This window comes from Mandrillus leucophaeus, unplaced genomic scaffold (genome assembly GCF_000951045.1).
Source record: "Mandrillus leucophaeus isolate KB7577 unplaced genomic scaffold, Mleu.le_1.0 Scaffold401, whole genome shotgun sequence".
NCBI classification, from domain to species: Eukaryota; Metazoa; Chordata; class Mammalia; order Primates; family Cercopithecidae; genus Mandrillus; species Mandrillus leucophaeus.
This window is the reverse complement of record NW_012104266.1, coordinates 449,101-466,514: the sequence shown is the minus strand read 5'-3', so window position 1 is coordinate 466,514 and position 17,414 is coordinate 449,101. Positions and strand designations below refer to the sequence as shown.

General features: G+C 37.4%; 1 protein-coding gene across 2 annotated transcripts in view; it reads right to left on the bottom strand.

Moving 5' to 3' along the window:
- KIF4A (kinesin family member 4A) overlaps positions 1-17,414 on the bottom strand; it is a 128,571-nt gene that overhangs the window by 65,566 nt on the left and 45,591 nt on the right. For both annotated transcript variants that reach the window (XM_011992015.1, XM_011992016.1), the window contains exons 8-13: positions 17,048-17,164; positions 16,238-16,413; positions 12,890-12,951; positions 4,400-4,532; positions 2,577-2,635; positions 2,356-2,461 (exon numbers count right to left, since the gene is read on the bottom strand). In XM_011992015.1, the coding sequence (XP_011847405.1) occupies positions 2,356-2,461; positions 2,577-2,635; positions 4,400-4,532; positions 12,890-12,951; positions 16,238-16,413; positions 17,048-17,164 (653 nt within the window). The remainder of the gene's footprint in view (positions 1-2,355; positions 2,462-2,576; positions 2,636-4,399; positions 4,533-12,889; positions 12,952-16,237; positions 16,414-17,047; positions 17,165-17,414) is intronic.

Genomic DNA, 17,414 nt, shown 5'->3' with positions numbered 1-17,414 from the left:
TAAGTTTTGGCTCCAGTGGGCTTCTGCAGCCTAGATTATCTTAATACTAAGGCAGCTCACACAAGGTTTTCATATATCAGATGTTTCAGTTGCATTTGAGTGGCATTATAAATGGTGAAATTTAACCTTGTGATAGCCGTTGTCTAACATGTACTCTATACTTCAGCCACATTGAAGTTCTTACCATTTTTTAAACTTTCATACCTCTTTGCTTTTATATATATCTTTTCCTCTATATATAGTCTAGTCCCTTTTTTAAAAACTTTATTTATTTTATATAAAAACTTCTAAAATTTTCCTTGTGGAGCAGGGCTAACTCATAAGCAGTGTGCCCAGGCCAATGCCTGTCCCTTCCCTTTTGTCTGCATGGCAAACTCCTATTCATTTTTAGGACCCAGTTTCTTCTATTATGCCTTCCTGAATTTTCTGGACTAACAGTTAATCACCCTTTGTTTTATGATCCCACTGCACTTTGCTCATATTGCTGATATAAAAGAAAACACACATGAGAGAGGGTTCCCAGTTTTCCTTGCCTTCAACCCTTGCCTCCTTTCCCTGTTCTCCCTATTTTGCCACCTCTCCCACCTGTGAACCTTGACCAACTGAGAAACTGCAAGGCTTGTAAGAACATCTCTCAAAATATAGTAACAGTTATCAGGATAGGATTGCACCAGTATGTTCCTGAGAAAGAGGTATAAAAAAATGAAACAATCTCCAACCAAAAGTTTCACAGCAATTAACATAAAAAACTGTTACCTGAGCTAAACCACAAGAACATACACCCCTTCCTTCTCTTTACTCTATAAAACTCCAATCTTGCTTTACTTGGGAAGTTACCTGGAGTTCAGGCGTGCCCTGAGTGCATCAGCTAAATAATGCTGCTTCTTCTTTTTATTTTTGAGATTAAGTCTCGCTCTGTCACCCAGGCTGCAGTGCAGTGGCACAATCTCGGCTCACTGCAACCTCTACCTCCTGGGTTCAAGCGGTTCTCTTGCCTCAGCCTCCCAAGTACCTGGGACTACAGGTGCATGCCACCACACCCAGCTGATTTTTGTATTTTCAGTAGAAACGGGATTTCACCATGTTGGCCAGGCTAGTCTCGAACTCCAGACCTCAGGTGATCCGCCCACCTTGGCCTCCCAAAGTGCTGGGATTACAGGCATGAGCCACTGCACCCAGCCGAATAATTCTTTTAACCCCTATTTGAATCACTTAAATTATCTCCTTTTGACAGTAATACAGCATTTAGTAAGATTACATAGCTAGGAAGTAGCAGAACTGGCTGCAAACTAGGGTCTGTGTGGTTCTAGAGCCCAGGCTCTCAATTACTATACCCTGTTAGATAAATGAGCTGTCATCTTGGACAGCTCCTGACAGCTTTACAGTCCTCCTTATTCTAAAACACTGCCTAATAGTCTTTGGGGAATTAACTCATTTAATGTTTTAGAACTGGTCATCATAATGAGTCCTGACAATATTGTATGACACTTTTTATTTCCTCTTCAAGAATAAATCTATGTGTGGATAATTTTGTGACACAATATTGACAACTCTAGAAAACACTGGGCAAGACCAGGGATGACAGTCTCACGGTTCTGGTAAAATTAAAATCTCTGCCCAAAAGCTAGGAATTACCACCAGGCATTTGCATACACATTACTGTTTCAGAATAATAAACAACAGAGTACAGACGGAACAAAACCAACCATTACCACTTAACATAGTATGTTATAGTATAATTTTAATTTTTTTTAAAGCATATATGCCTAAGGACTAAGAGATGGAACACCAAAACAAAAATAGATTTTTAGGGGTCGTGGGATTGTGAAAATTTTTCTTCTGGGAAAAACAACAAATAACCACTCCCATCCCCAAAACACACCTGCCACTACTATAATGGTTCTAAAAATAAACAAAAAATGGGAACTTATGGTAGAATATTAAAACTTACTTATTATTGGTTATAAAAGAGGCTTATGGTATTCCCTGGTTGCTTTAAGCTGTCAGAATTTAGTTTCTTTAAAACTGGGGTATGATACAAGACCTCTTTTTAAGTTAGCCTACACTGTGAGGACAGCAAATCAATGACTGCTGCTCTTGCTACCTAGGCAATTTTGCACTGCTCTGTTGTTGCTTCTGGTATTTGATTAGAATACTGAAATACTAATGTGCATTATATATGTAACCTATGAGTGTTTTAACAAACTCAATATTCAGATCATATCAAATGCTTGTCCTCAAGCAGCTCACAATCTAGTTTTTTCAGCAAAAGGTACAGAGTTAGAAAGGCTCGTATATGTCAAGAGAAACAAATGAAAGTGATATGCCTATTTACACTGCCCCTACTTGGCTTACCGATAACTGGGTAATCAATTGCTGCAGGTTACAAATTATCTCTACATTTTCTTTCAATTCCTGGTCTTCCAAAGTCTCTACTAGCTTTTGAAGATCCAGTTTGCAGCTGAAAATTCAAACAAAAAGAACCCAAGGGTTATTCATATGACAAAGGCCAGAGGCTCCATGATTATATACTAAGGTGCTATAGGTTGCTAACAAATATCTGGTGGGCAACTTACGCCGCATGCTGCCTGAGCTCTTCTAGCTTGGCGTTCATTTTTTCATTCGCTTGTTCTGTCTGCAACAAAGACCCAGGAGATCATCAGTGGCAGTGCCTGACAGCCTCACATAATTATCCTCTCCTACTCCTATGAATTAAAAGCTAGGTAAAGAGGCTGTCTCCTTTGCTATAACAGAGGATTTAGTGGGCTTTGGTTATTTTGTGAAAAATGTGTTTTTTAAGAGTCATGGAAATTAGCCCTTCAGTCAACATGAGCTACTAAAAATAGCATCCGAGCAGCTGGGTTTTATGCTTGCCATGAAACTCAGACTATGGGGTGGAGTGTGAAGCCTTAATTTCATAGAGAACTTTGCAACTAGGGGGAAAAAGCAATATTTCCTGGCATGTTAGTCCCTGCTGTTTGCAAAAAAAAAAAAAAAAAAAAAAAACCAAAAAACAAAAAACAACAAAAAAAAACCCCCACTTACTTTAAATTGCCTCCTACACTACACTGTTCCCTAGCCCCAGCATAAGGGCATTTAAAACATAAAAGGGCCTCACACTAAATTTGAGCTGAGATTTTTTTTTTAAGTTATACTATCTGATATGGTAGGCTAGTTTTAGCAAAAGACAGCAAGAAAAAGGGTACGGCACAAGAATGATGGTAGAGAAAGAAGAAACGGCAGAAGGCAGCTTACGTTTTGGGAAGGGTGATTGATATTTTCAGTTTTATTTCAATCACAGTATCTGTAACATGCTGGATGCTATAACAGATCTGGAAAGAATTGTTTATATAGGACAAAAATGTTGTGCTTGTTATGAAGTTCTGACAGGATATCAAACAATAAGCCTATCAGGCAGACACTGTAACAACCTTATAAAGGTCGGATGAGTATGTGGCTAGAATAAGAAGTAGTTTCTGTTACATCAGCCTCATTCACATACATGTGAAATGCAGCTTCTAGAGTTACTTCAAAGCACAAAATACAGCACTGGAGACAGAAAACTGTATATAAAAATCCCCTCTATCCCATTTTCACCCTCTGTTAGTAATGGACAATACAATGGACGTAGGATTTAGCCCACTTGAAAGAAATCTTTAAGCAGCTTATCTTCCTTGACTAGAGAGCACACTGATGCATGAAGGTGTATATATTACAGAGGTTCAATTATATTTTGGTGGAAACTCATTTTTGCTTCTGGCAACAGCCGTGCTATCAAAAATTGAGTTGTATTTAGACTAGTAGAAAAACCTTAGTGATAGAGCCAGCATGCACTGATCCAGGAGGTTACTGACAGACAGGCAGGTAGTAGGAGTCAGAACTCATGTAATCAGTTATATAGTGATCCACTATTTGGAAATCAACCATATGGAAAATGAATTAAAATTAATTTCCCAGCTGTTATATCTCACCATGGCAGCTGTTAGTATGGGATATGAAATGTGATGACATTAGGGGAAGAGAGATGGAAAATAACTAAAATCTCAGAGAAGGAATGGTTACTTAGTATTATGGATAAAGATTAGGCAGGACTTAAGGTGATAGAGGTACTTGGTTCTTTACTTTCTGGTATTTTTAAATGAATCTATTTTAAAATGGGATTTATATAGATTCTTTATGGTAGATACATAGGTATTCACTGTACAATTCTTTTAACTTTTTTGTATGTTTGATTATAAGCCCACATATTTACCCCAGAGGGACTCCCTGGAGGATATGGTAATACAAATACATTTCTTTCAACATAACCTGTCTCTCATAATGAAAAGCATGTTAAATATTTTGGAAACTAAAGCCAGTAAATGTTCAGATTGCTAGTAGTTTATTCTTGGGGCCTTACCAAAATGATCCTCTCCAACATCTGGGCTGTCTGACCAGCTGCCTCACTCAGACCACGACTTAATTTTTCATTCTCTTCTACCAGGGACTGATTCTTCTCCATTAGGGATTGTAGATTCTCTGATGGTTCTACACTAAAACAAAGTAAATAACATATTAGAAAAATATCTGATTGATAATACCTATATCAAAGGTGGATAAAAATATATCCCATAGGCCTTTTGGATAGGTAGGGGGAATTAAGTTAAAATTATACCACAAAAGTCTGGGGAAAGTGTGTCCAACCCAATCTATCCTCCTACTCAGGTAGAATATTGGGTGTACAATAAACACATCTCTGAAGTACTTCAATGGTTTGGAGAAAGGTAATAATTCAGAGACAGATATGGTTGCAACAGGAATGACTAACCTCTATCTTGACTCTTGGTTAGCATCTTTTCTGTTTGTGTTCTGTAGGTATGAAGTTATAGCTAACTGGAGCTAAAATACATGTTGTCTCCCTTTTCTTCCCACCCTCAATCCCTCATTAAAGATTAGGGAAGTAGAGAAGGGAGAGGTATGGGGGAGGTAGAAGTGACACCGCTCAGGGTCAAAATTCAACCTAATCAACATAAATATATTTCCCATTTACTGTAAAGTTTAGGGAAACAGCATTTGAGAAGTCAAAAAGTTGAAATGATGACCAGCAGCCACTAAGAAAACATTTCACAATTCTTTATAAATGAGTGCTCCCTTCTAAATGCTTGCTTTGCTTGAAACTTATGACCCATAGCCTCTTGTTCATTTGTCTATCAATTTTAAATTGCTTAGAGTGAGTCAAGACAACAATGGTGTCCATTTCAAATATGAGGAAAAGGGAGGGTCAGAAATAGCTTGAAGGAATACATATAGGTAAGAACCTTTGGAATGTATACATATCACTTGATATGTTTTTTGTTTTTTGTTTTAATCCAGTGGGATGAAATGTTCAAAAGACTGGAAAACAGGACTGGTTAAAAAAAGATCAGAAGAAATATGAAGATTTGATCTGAGGAAGACTGGGGGAAAATGAATAGTTGTAAGGCTATGAAAAAGAGAAAAATAAAGGCCAGGGAACAGCTGTTCTCAATCTCAATAAAGGATAGAAAAGGACTTCAGGAATAAAGTAGATGCCCTCTCACCCATCTTAAGACCTCCATCAATTTTTATAGAAGATATTAGAAGGCACTTTATCAAAAGTTAATAGCAAGGTCACACAATAAGGTCTCATATGACACTGTTGAACATTTACTAAGACTCTTATGAAGGAATGTTCAATTAAAATGCAGACTATAAAAATAAGCTATTAGTAAATTTAAGTGTTATTTCCTTATTTATTAAACTGAAAACTTCCATGTGTCATTCATGTAAGCTGACAAGCTGACAAGCTTCAAAGTAATGATACTTTTAACTCAATCGTTTTTTATTTCCCTAAAAAATTTCCAGGATTTCTCTAAATGGGAAAATCATATTTAAGTTTAATTGTTGATTTTTCAAAGGAAAATTTAGCACATAGAAGTAGGTTCTTCATTGTAATTTGAGGCAAATTCTTGAATATTTAAATACTACTATAATTAATAATAGTTAACACTTCTATAGCATTATGGGCTAGGCTCTATTCTAAATACTTTATATACATTAAATTTTTAAAATTCTCCCAACAGCCCCTATGAGGTAAGTTCTACTGTTATCCCCATTTTACAGCTGGGGAAACTGAGGCACAAAGAAGTTAAATAACCTATAGCCACACAGCTAGTAGGTAATGTGAAGCTGAGATTTGAGCTCAGCAGTCTAGTTTCAGAGTCCATGCTCTTAACTATTATGCTGACTACAGAGATAGGTACTATAAGAACGCAGAGAATCCTGGATATAAAAGCTCTCACAGTAGTAAGGGAAAAAAAAAGAGTTCTTGGCAAGATTATAGATATATTATAGGACTACATGATATAGGACAGCCATGTAATGGGTAAAATCTTTAAAAGTAAAGCAAAAACAGGACCAGGGCCAAGCAAAGATCAGACTGAAAAAGAAAATATAACAGAAAACCAATGTTTTCACATGCTATTTAATTGCCAAGGCTAGGAATTCAAGTAAACTGAGCATGTGCAAATTGACCAACACTCACAGAAAATAAATACAAAAGCTTCAATAATATGTTAAAAAACAAAAGAACATAGTCTAAGGACAAAAAGTGAAAACATTCATATATGTAAAATGTACTTTTTGTTAACAAGCCTTATAAAATGTCTCTAAAAATATAAATATACATTCTTAAGAAAAGGAGCATCTTTATTTCTCTGTAAAATATTGAACAATTAAGTTTAATTGTTTGATTCATCAACTGTTTCTTAGAATCCATTACTTTTGCAGCTGAAACTATTTCCTTTAGTATATTCTAGACAATCAGAAGTCTGGAACTTTTTGTGCTAAACTGAAAGGAAAGGGAGATGGGTCAATTGCTTCTAAATGAGTATAGTGAGAATAAAATGTAATCAGGAAACCCAGAGTCAATTATCTAAAGGGGGAAAATTAGGAAGAAAGAGGTAGTCATCTCTGGGTGATGAAATTATAGCAACTTTAAGTTTTATTCTCTATACTTCTCTAAATGTTCTACTAGAAGCAATTAGTCACTTTTATAATCAGAAAAAATGAGTAATTGAAAACAAAAATATTGAAAGAAAGTAGGCTCACATCATACATAAGAATAAATACCAAATGCAAAAATGAAATGTAAAAAATAAAACGACATTATTACTAGAAGAAAACATGGGTGAATTCCTCTTTTTTTCTTTTTATTTATTTTTGAGACGGAGTCTCGCTCTGTCGCCCAGGTTAGAGTGCAGTGGTTCACGCCATTCTCCTGCCTCAGTCTCCCGAGTAGCTGGGACTACAGGCGCCTGCCACCATGCCCAGCTAATTTTTTGTATTTTTAGTAGAGACGGGGTTTCACCGTGTTAGCCAGGATGGTCTCGATCTCCTGACCTTGTGATCCGCCCGCCTCGGCCTCCCAAAGTGCTGGGATTACAGGCTACCGTGCCCGGCCGAATTCCTCTTTTAACCTTGGTGTGGGGAACGGCTTTCTAATTGTGAATCCAGAAGCATGCAGAGAATGTAAATGGTATAGCCACTTTGGAAAACAGTTTGGCAGTTTCGTAAAAAGTTAAATATATGACCCAGCAATTCTATTCCCAGGCATTTACCCCATGAAAACACATGTCCATATAAAAACTTACAAGTGAATGTTTGCAGCAGCAGTGTTCATAATAGCCAAAAAGTGGAAACAACCCAAACCTCCATCAACTGGTAAATGGATGGACAAATATGGCCTATCTAGACAATGGAGTACTATTCTGCAAGAAAAGGGAAGTGCTAACACATGCTGTAACATGGATGAACCACAAAACATAAGTGAAAGAAGCCAGACAAAAAAAGACTACATCCTCTATGATTCCATGTATACGAAATGTCTATAATAGGCAAATCTATAAAGGCAGAAAAGAGATTAGTGGTTGCCTTGGTCTGGGAGTGGAAATGAGAGTGATGGCAAATGGGCATGAGGAAATTTTTTGGGGTGATGGACATGTTCTAAAACTGAATTGTGGTGACAGTTGTACAACTCTGTAAATTTAATAAAAATCATTGAATGGTACACATAAGATGACTGAATTTTATGATATGTAAATTTTAGCTCAATAAAGCTGCTGAAAAAATCCAGAGGCAATAAAAAAATAAGCTTTACTACATAACAATGATAACTTTCTGTATGACAACAACATCATAAAGTAAAAGAAAACTGACAAATTCGGAGAAATTATTTGTAACACACACCACAGACAAAGGGCTAATATCACGAATATATAAAAAACTGTCAAAAATAAGGGCCAAACAGGGTTGCTATTATAAAAAAAACACATTGGTGAGGGTGTGGAAAAATTGGAACTTTTGTGCATGGCTGGTGGAGATGTAAAATGGTACAGCCAGGCTGGGCATAGTGGCTCATGCCTATAATCCCAGCACTTTGGGAGGCCGAGGCGGGCAGATCACAAGGTCAGGAGATTGAGACCATCTGTGAATGGTGAAACCTCGTCTCTACTAAAAATACAAAAAAAAAAAAAAAAATTAGCTGGGCGTGGTGGCGGGCGCCTGTAGTCTCAGCTACTCGGGAGGCTGAGGCGGGAGAATGGTGTGAACCCAGGAGGCGGAGCTTGCAGTGAGCCGAGATTGCGCCGCTGCACTCCAGCCTGGGTGACAGAGCGAGACTCTGCCTCAATAAATAAATAAATAAATAAATAAAATAAAAAATAAATAAAAAATGGTATAGCCACTATGGAAAACAGTATGGTGGCTTGATTTAAAAATTAAAAACAGAACTACCATATGATCTAGCTATTTACTTCTAGGTATATACCCAAATGAATTGAAAGCAGGGATATGATCAGATATTTGTACACCCATGTTTTTTTTGTTGTTGTTGCTTGTTTTGTGTGTGTCTGTTTTTTTTTTTTTTTTTTTTGAGACAGGGTCTCACTGTTGCCTAGGCTAGAGTGAGTGGCATGATCACAGCTCACTGTAGCCTCAGCCTCCCTGGGCTCAGGTGATCCTCTCAACTCCAAGTAGCTGGGACTACAGGTGCACACCATCATACCTAGCTAATTTTGTATTTTTTGTAGAGACGGGGTTTCGCCATGTTGCCCAGGCTAGTCTAAAACTCCTGGGCTCAAGTGATCTGTCCACTTTCGCTTCCCAAAGTGCTTAGGATTACAGGCATGAGCCACCACGCCTGGCCCATGTGTTTTTGTTTGTTTGTTTTTAAAGAGACGGAATATTACTATGTTGCACAGGCTGAAGCGCAGTGGCTATTCACAGGTGCTATCTTAGCATACTACAGCCTTGAACTCCTAGGTTCAAACAATTCTCCTGCCTCATCCTATTGAGTTGCTGGGACTTCGGCATGCACCACCATACCTAGCTGTACACCCATGCTTATAGCAGCGTTTTTCACAATAGCCAAAAGATGTAAGCAGTCCAGGTGTCCATCAATGGATGAATGGATACACAACATACAATGAAATATTATTCAATCTTAAAATCAAAGGAAATTGTGACATATGCTACAACATGGATGAACCTTGAAGACATTATGCTAAGTGAAACAAGCCAGTCACAAAAAGACAAATACTGTATGATTCCATTCATATGAGGTACCTAGAGTAGTCAAATTCATACAGACTGAAAGCAGAATGGTGGTTGCCGGGGCCCAGGGGGAGAGAAAATGAGGAGTTATTGTTTAGTGGGTATAGAGTTTAAGTTTTGCAAGATGAAAAAAAGTTTTGGAGGTGGATGGTGGTGATGGCTGCACAACATTGTGAATGAACTTAAAGCCGTTGAATTGTACGCTTAAAATAATTAAAATGGTAAATTTTATGTTATGTATATATTACCACAATTTATTTTTAAAAAGAGGCCAAAGGACCAAAAAACCCAATAGAAAAATGAGAAAAGACATGGACAATTCACCAGCAAAAGGGATAAAAGTGGCCCTTAAACATAAGAAAAAATGCTCAAATTCACTCATAAGAAATACAAAGTAAAACAACACTGAGATAGCATTTCTCAACTATCAGACTGCCAAAAATTGAACAACTATGACAATACATTCCATTGGTGAGGCTGTGGGGAAACAGGTGTTCTCATACACTGCTGGTAGGAATGCAAACTGGTACATCTCTTCTGGAGGTGAATATACCTTATAAAGGTACAAATGTACTTACCTTTTGTCCCAGCAATCCAACTTCTAGAAACCTACCCTTAAGATAAACCTCTGACAATACAAAAATATATACACACAAGTTATTCACTGCAGCATGTTTGTAATTGCAAAACATTGGAAACAACCTAAATGTGCATACATAGGAAAGGGGTTGAATTGATATGTATGGCACAAGTCCACAATAAAAGTACTATGCACCTGCAAAAAAGAATGTGGAAGACTTCTCTGAACTGGTTAGAAATGATTTCCAGGAAATACTGAACAAAGCAAAGCCACAAAGAGTATAAAATCATTACATACAGTACCCTACCATTCATATGAGAAAAAAAGGTGATATAATAAAATACACAGGTATCTGCTCATTTGTACAAAAGAAATACAAGAAGGCTAAACCAGAAACTAAAGAGATGGGTTAAATACAGGGGTAGGGAGAATAATGGTAGAAAAGAGGTAGAAATAAGGGTGGGAAATAGGAATGGGAACAGAGTTGCAGGGATGGAGAGGGAATGACATTTACCTCACTGAGTGTATCTTTTTTCCTTTTTGAAAAAAATTGTGGTACATGTATGCATTAAGTAGTTTCTCATCACCCACTCCCCTCAAACTTCCTACCTTTCCTAGTTGCCAATGTCAATTGTTCCATACTCTAGGTCCATGTGAACACATTATTTGGCTCCCACTTGTAAGTGAGAACATCCAGTATTTAACTTTGTGTTTCTAAGTTGTTACAATGTACATTATTCAGGTGATGGATACACTAAAAGCCCAGACTTCACCACTACACAACATCCATATAATAAAATTGCACTTACATCCCATAAATTTATACAAATACAAATTGGAAAATCATGGGAAACATATAAACATAAAACTTACCATCTTAATCACCTTTAAGTGTGCTATTCACTAGTGTTAAGTATATTCACATTGCTTGCTGTGAAACAGATCTCCAGAATGTTTTCATCTTGCAAAACTAAAATTCTATACCCATTAAACAACTTCCCTTTCCCACCTACCCCCCAGTTCCTGGTAACCACCATTCTACTTTGTTTTATGAATTTGACTACTTTAGATACCTCACATAAGTGGAATCGTACAGTATTTGTCTTTTTGTGACTGGCTTAGTTCACTTAGCATATCTTCAATGTCCACCCATGTTAGCAAGTGACAGGATTCCCTTCCTTTTTAAGGCTAAGTGATATTCTGTTGCATGTATACACCACATTTTATCAGGTCATATGTTGATAGACATTTGGGTTATTCTACCTCTTAACTATTGTGAATAGCGCCACTATGAACATGGTCGTGAAGAAATCTCTTTGAGACCTTGCTTTCAATTATTTTGGATATATACACAGAAGTGGGATTGCTGGATCATATGGTAAGTCTAGTTTTAATTTTTTCAGGAACCTCCATGCTGTTTTCCATAGTGGTTACATCATTTTACAATCCCACCAACAGTGTACAAGGTTTCCAATTTCTCTATATCTTCACATCTTTGTCAACACCTCTTATTTTCAGTTATTTATCTATTTATTTATATAATAGTAGCCATGCTAATGGGCATGAGGTGATATCTCACTGGGGTTTAATTTGCATCTCTCTGCTCTAAGTATATCCTTTTGTATAACTCTGACTCTTAGATCCATTATGTTTCACATACCTAAAATATAAACAAAAAAAAGTAACTAAGATTTCGGGGGAGAGTGCCTAAAAGGGAATACAAACAGTAACTGTGGGAAACGTTATCTTGCTTAGATTCTCTAAGCCTAAAGATAAAAAGAACTGTACAAAAATGCTGTAATCTATTTCATAAAAAGTATTTCCCACAGAGATATAGGCTAATAATTCTGAAACTACTTTATGTGTATAGTAGAACTGAACAAGTAAATAAATAGATTGCAGATGAGAGCTGGGTTTCTTACTGTTGGAGAAAGAAATTACAAGTAAAGAAAGGGGAAAAACCAAAATGAACCCTGTCACATTGGAATAGTATCAGAGGTGTCCGTATAAACTCTTGGTTTGTAATATATATGCAGATAGATATATTCAAAAATATAGATGAAGGTGTATGTGTATGTTACTACACATGTAGACTATTTCTGAGCTCTACCTGCTCAGAGTGCTTAGAAGCAGTAAAACTCTAGTAACAATAAACACAGCTGGCACTAGTACCCAAATCTTGGTTTCTAAACACAATTTTCCATCGACAAAAAAAGAAAGGAACTAGGGCTCCTTGGAGACATGGTTGATTCCAGAACTGGGGCAGGGAAAATACAAGATGAGTTTGGAAACTCTTGTAGAAATGATCAAAAACTTGAGAAGAGCCAACCTGAAGGAGCTCCTAATGGACAAAGCAGGAACAATTTGAGCAAAAAAACAAATAATAGTGCTGGATGTTAACTCATAGAATAAAATAAATATCCATGAATCTATACAAATATAACTAGATGTCAAACAAATGAGGAAAAAGAGACAGCTCTTCCTCACAACAGAATTCTGATTAATAAATTTCTGAGGCCAGAACCCATGCTCTTTCTGTTACATTAGGCTGCTTTAAACATAACTAAGTCCTAAATAGTCAGCAAAATTGGTAAGATCCTTACCTTGACACTAAGTGCTAGCAGAAACCAGGGAAAAACTATTATTAGGAAAAATAGCCTCTACTAGAATACACAATTAAAATTAATCTATGACTCTTACTTTATAGATCCAGGCAGGGTACCTCCATGGGCTTGTAGCAACAAGACTTGTAGCTGTTGTACCTGGGAGAAGCAAAGAAACATAATCAGCTAGCCACCAACCAAATGCTACTCATCCCTTGGCAGTAAAATTACCACAATTAGCAATAGGGTAATTTTACTAAATGTCTATGAAATCTAAGGCAAATAGCATATCTTAGATACTACCAAAGGCATCATACATAGTTGATGATCCAATGATAACAGGACAATCAGCATTACATGAACAACTATTAAGTAGAAAATGAGTTGTCCATTTTATCTACATCTTAATGAGTTTTTACTGAGCACCTATTTTTCTTCTTCTTTTTTTTTTTTTTGGAGACAGAGTCTTGCTCTGTCGCCCAGGCTGGAGTGCAGTGGCACTTCTGCCTCTCAGGTTCAAGTGATTCTCCTGCCTCAGCCTCCCAAGTAGCTGGGACTACCGGCGCCTGCCACCACATCCAGCTAATTTTTGTATTTTTTGTAGAGACAGGGTTTCACCATGTTGGCCAGCCTGGTCTTGAATTCCTGACCTCAACTGATCCGCTGACCTCATCCTCCCAGTGCGGGACTTACACGTGTAAGCCACTGCTCCTGGCCTTGAGTACCTATTTTTCAAAATCAGTCTCAGCACTGGGCTAGACAATGTTCGGACATATAAAAATAAAATACGACTCCTACTCTCAAGTTTACAATCTAGTTAAGAAAGATAAGCCTAAAGTCTAAAATAGTAGGAAATAATACAAGACAGAATAAGCAAATTAACAAAAACCGAAATAGTCAAAGGGAGGCTTCATGTAGATGGATCTTAAACCAGAGCGCATGTATAAGCATCCTCTCCCATTCCCTCCTATGACACAAGGGGAGTTGTTCTCCCTCCCAAGACTGGTCTTCTTGCATGTGCTTTGGATTCCTACTCTTCTCGCCATCTTATGAATCTTACTCTGTTATCCCTTCTCTCTTCTATATTTTCAATTTCTCCCTTTCTATAAGATCCTTCCTATTAAGATTAAAACATGTTCAAGTCTCTCCCATCTTAAACAAAACAAAAGCGTCTTCCCCAACCCCACTTCCTATCTCCCTTACCCTATCTCTCTCTTTTTTCACAAAGTTTGAGAGAGTAATACACCAATTGCCTCCATTTTCTTTTGCTCGCCACTCGGTTGCTCCTCGACTAACTCCAGTATGACTGCCTACATCATTCCAATGAAATAACTTGCCCAAGTTACAAATGAGCTGCATGTCACCAAATCCAATGAGAATTTTCCAGTCTTCATTTTACTTGACTCACTGTTTGGTAGCATTTGGCTTACAAGACACATTTTCCTGGTTTTCCTTCTATTCTTTTAACTCATCTTCTAAGTCTCCTTCTTGGTTCATCTTTGCTCCACTTGTCCTTTAAATGGTAAAGTCCCCCAAAGCCAGTAGGAGTTTTCTTACTTACATTCTCCTTATATTCTCTTCTGAATGTCTCATCTCTGCCTCTGGTTTCTATTACCTGAAACTGGTGACTTCCAAAATTACCTCAAGCACAGATCTTTCTGAACTTCAGACTTTTATATTCAACTATCTACCTGATATTTCCACTTAGTTGTCTGGTATCCTCAAACCTGGTGCTTTTCCAGTGTAACCCAGGTGAGTGAATATCCAGTTCCAAATGCCAGAAATCTGGGTGTCGTTCCCTTATCTAATTCATTGGTTTCTTCTTTCTATCACCACTGCCAGCACTCTAAGTCCAAGTCATCATTATCTCTCGCTTAGACTACTGCAGTACCTTCTTAAATGATCCCCATGAATCTACTCTTGCTTTACTACATTTCTATATAGCAGCCAGGCCATTGTTTAAAAATATAAATTATCAAGTTACTACCTGGCTTAAATCCTTCTTAACATTGTCCATGCGTCCTGGATCAGTCCTCTGCTTTCCCTCTAGCCTTATCCTGGAATACAGGCACATCTCAGTTTATTGTGCTTCACTTTACTGCACCTCACAGATACTGTGTTTTTTTATAAATTGAAGGTCTGTGGCAACCCTGAATTAAGCAAGACTATTGGCACCATTTTTCCAACAGCATATGCTCATTTCATGTCTCTGCGTCAACAATTTTTTAGCAATAAAGTATTTTTAAATTAAGGTATGTACATTGTTTTAAGACATAATGGTATTGCACATTTAATAGACTACAGTATAGTGTAACTTTCTATGCACTGGAAAACAAAAAAAATTGTGACTCACTTTATTGCAATATTTGCTTTATTGTGGTGGTCTGGAACCAAGCCCACAACATCCTTAAGGTAAGCCTGTACTCTTTCCTTGCTTTCTGCGCTCTAGCCACACTGGCATTCTTTGAGGTCTTCAAATGCACTATACTTCTGTCCTATCTCAGACCCTTCCAGCACTTGCTATATGGCAAGTACTGTTCTAAGTGCTTTACATGTATTAACTCATTTAACCCTTGTGAAAACCCTAAGAAGAAGGTATTATTATTATTTCTACTGTACAGATAGGGATACCAACGCACAGAGAACTTGCCCAAGGTACATAGCTAGTGAGTTACAGAGCTAAGATTTCAACATGGGCAGGCTAGTTGCAGTGTCAGTGCTCCTGGCCACTATACAGCTATCCCTATGTATATGCAGGGGATTGGTTCCCCTGCATATACATTTTTGTATACCCTGTGCATATACAAAAATGTACACACATAGTCCAGTCCTGCAGTCAGCCCTGCAGAATCCACATGTACAAAAAGTTTACACATGGGTTTCTCATTCTGCAAATATCATATTTTTGATCTGTGTTTGGTTGGACCAAACTCCTATTGTTCGAGAATCAACTGTACTTTGCCACCTATGTTTCTTCTCTCTAGAACTCTCTTCTTTGTTTTGTGCAGTGATTTATTTTCCTTCTTCTAGTCATGCCCACTTCTAATCTATTTTCTCTATACTTGCTAGAGTGATCTCCCCAAAACACACATTTCATCATGTCACCCTCCTACTTAAAACTCTTCAATGGCTCTTCACAGCTTTCAGGTTGAATTCCAAATTCTTTAACAAGTCATATAAGGAACTTCAGAATTTAGCCCTTGTCTACACCTCTCATCTCATCTCTCACTGCTCACTTCTTCTTTATCAGTGAACTCTCCAGTGCTACTCCCAATCTTAAATGGACAGCAAACACGTTAATAGGAGTTATTTTAAGAGGTCCCCAAACTAACATGCCTAACCAACATCTCTAAACTTCTGATAGAGAAGAAACTGAGAAACAGAAGCTCTACCATTCCACTCACATACTTGTAATTTTTCCCGTCAAATTTTAAGTTCCTTATACCTGTTGCTTTAGATGATTAAGTTCAGCTGTCTGGGGATCAATATTAACAATAGGTTTGTTCTTGATTTTTCTTGCTCTGTCAGCATAGCGAAGGGTATTTAATGTTTCCTCTAGATTGGAGTCAGCGGGACTCACACAGGCTATCATAAGAGTATGGCTATTACCTCCTAGAGAATCTGAAAAAGAACAATAAAGAATAATGAAAGGAAATGAAATCAAACAAGTAGGATATAAGCAGAGCTGTCCATTCGGGTTGGTGACTTAAAATTCAGAGCTATAAGAAAACGTTCTTAATGTTTTTTATATTGAAACAATGGAAATATATAGATATCTAAGATTTCTGATACGATATACATTTAAATCCTATTGCATGTGTCCCCATTCTCAAAAGGGATTGTGATTTCAGTAGTTAATCAGGTTAAAACAACTGGGGCCTGGCCTAAGTAAGTTAGGAGCCACTAGTGAAATTAAACATTCTTAGGATGCCCCCTCTAGGTGGATCTTAACTCTCCAGGGAATTCTGCTTAGCAGCACTAATAATTAAAGAAACAGTAACCAAATTCATTTTCAGGTGCAAAGTACAAAGTACAGTTGGTGCACCGCAGATTTCTTGGCTCTCAATGTCATATATGAAGACATTTTTCCATTATCTTAGAAACCTGCTTGCCAACAGCACTCTCTCATATTTATCAATTAGACAACTGTGTATGTCATAGTCCAAATAGCTGGCTTTTTACCTGTTTCATCTTTGCTTTCTCAGCACTATCATTTTGAGTTACTCTCTTATTTTTAGAGGCACTTTGGGCTTACCTTGAAGCAGTCGAGTCAACTTGGAATCTCTGTAGGGCACAAAGCCACCCTTTTTGTCATCTCCAAGAGCACTGATTACATTTCCCAAGCATAGGAGGCCTCGGTTAATATTAATACCTAATAGCAGGAAACGAAATTTAAATTGCTTGGTAACGCATCCAACATATACCGACATTTCTTCTGAGAAACAGAAAAGAAATTAAGACCCCATAAAAATATTCAGTCATCAAAATAAATAAAGAGAATTTTAGACCAATACCCCTGATGAATATCGATACAAAAATCCTCAATAAAATACTGGCAAACCGAATCCAGCAGCACATCAAAAAGTTTATCCACCATGATCAAGTGGGCTTCATCCCTGGGA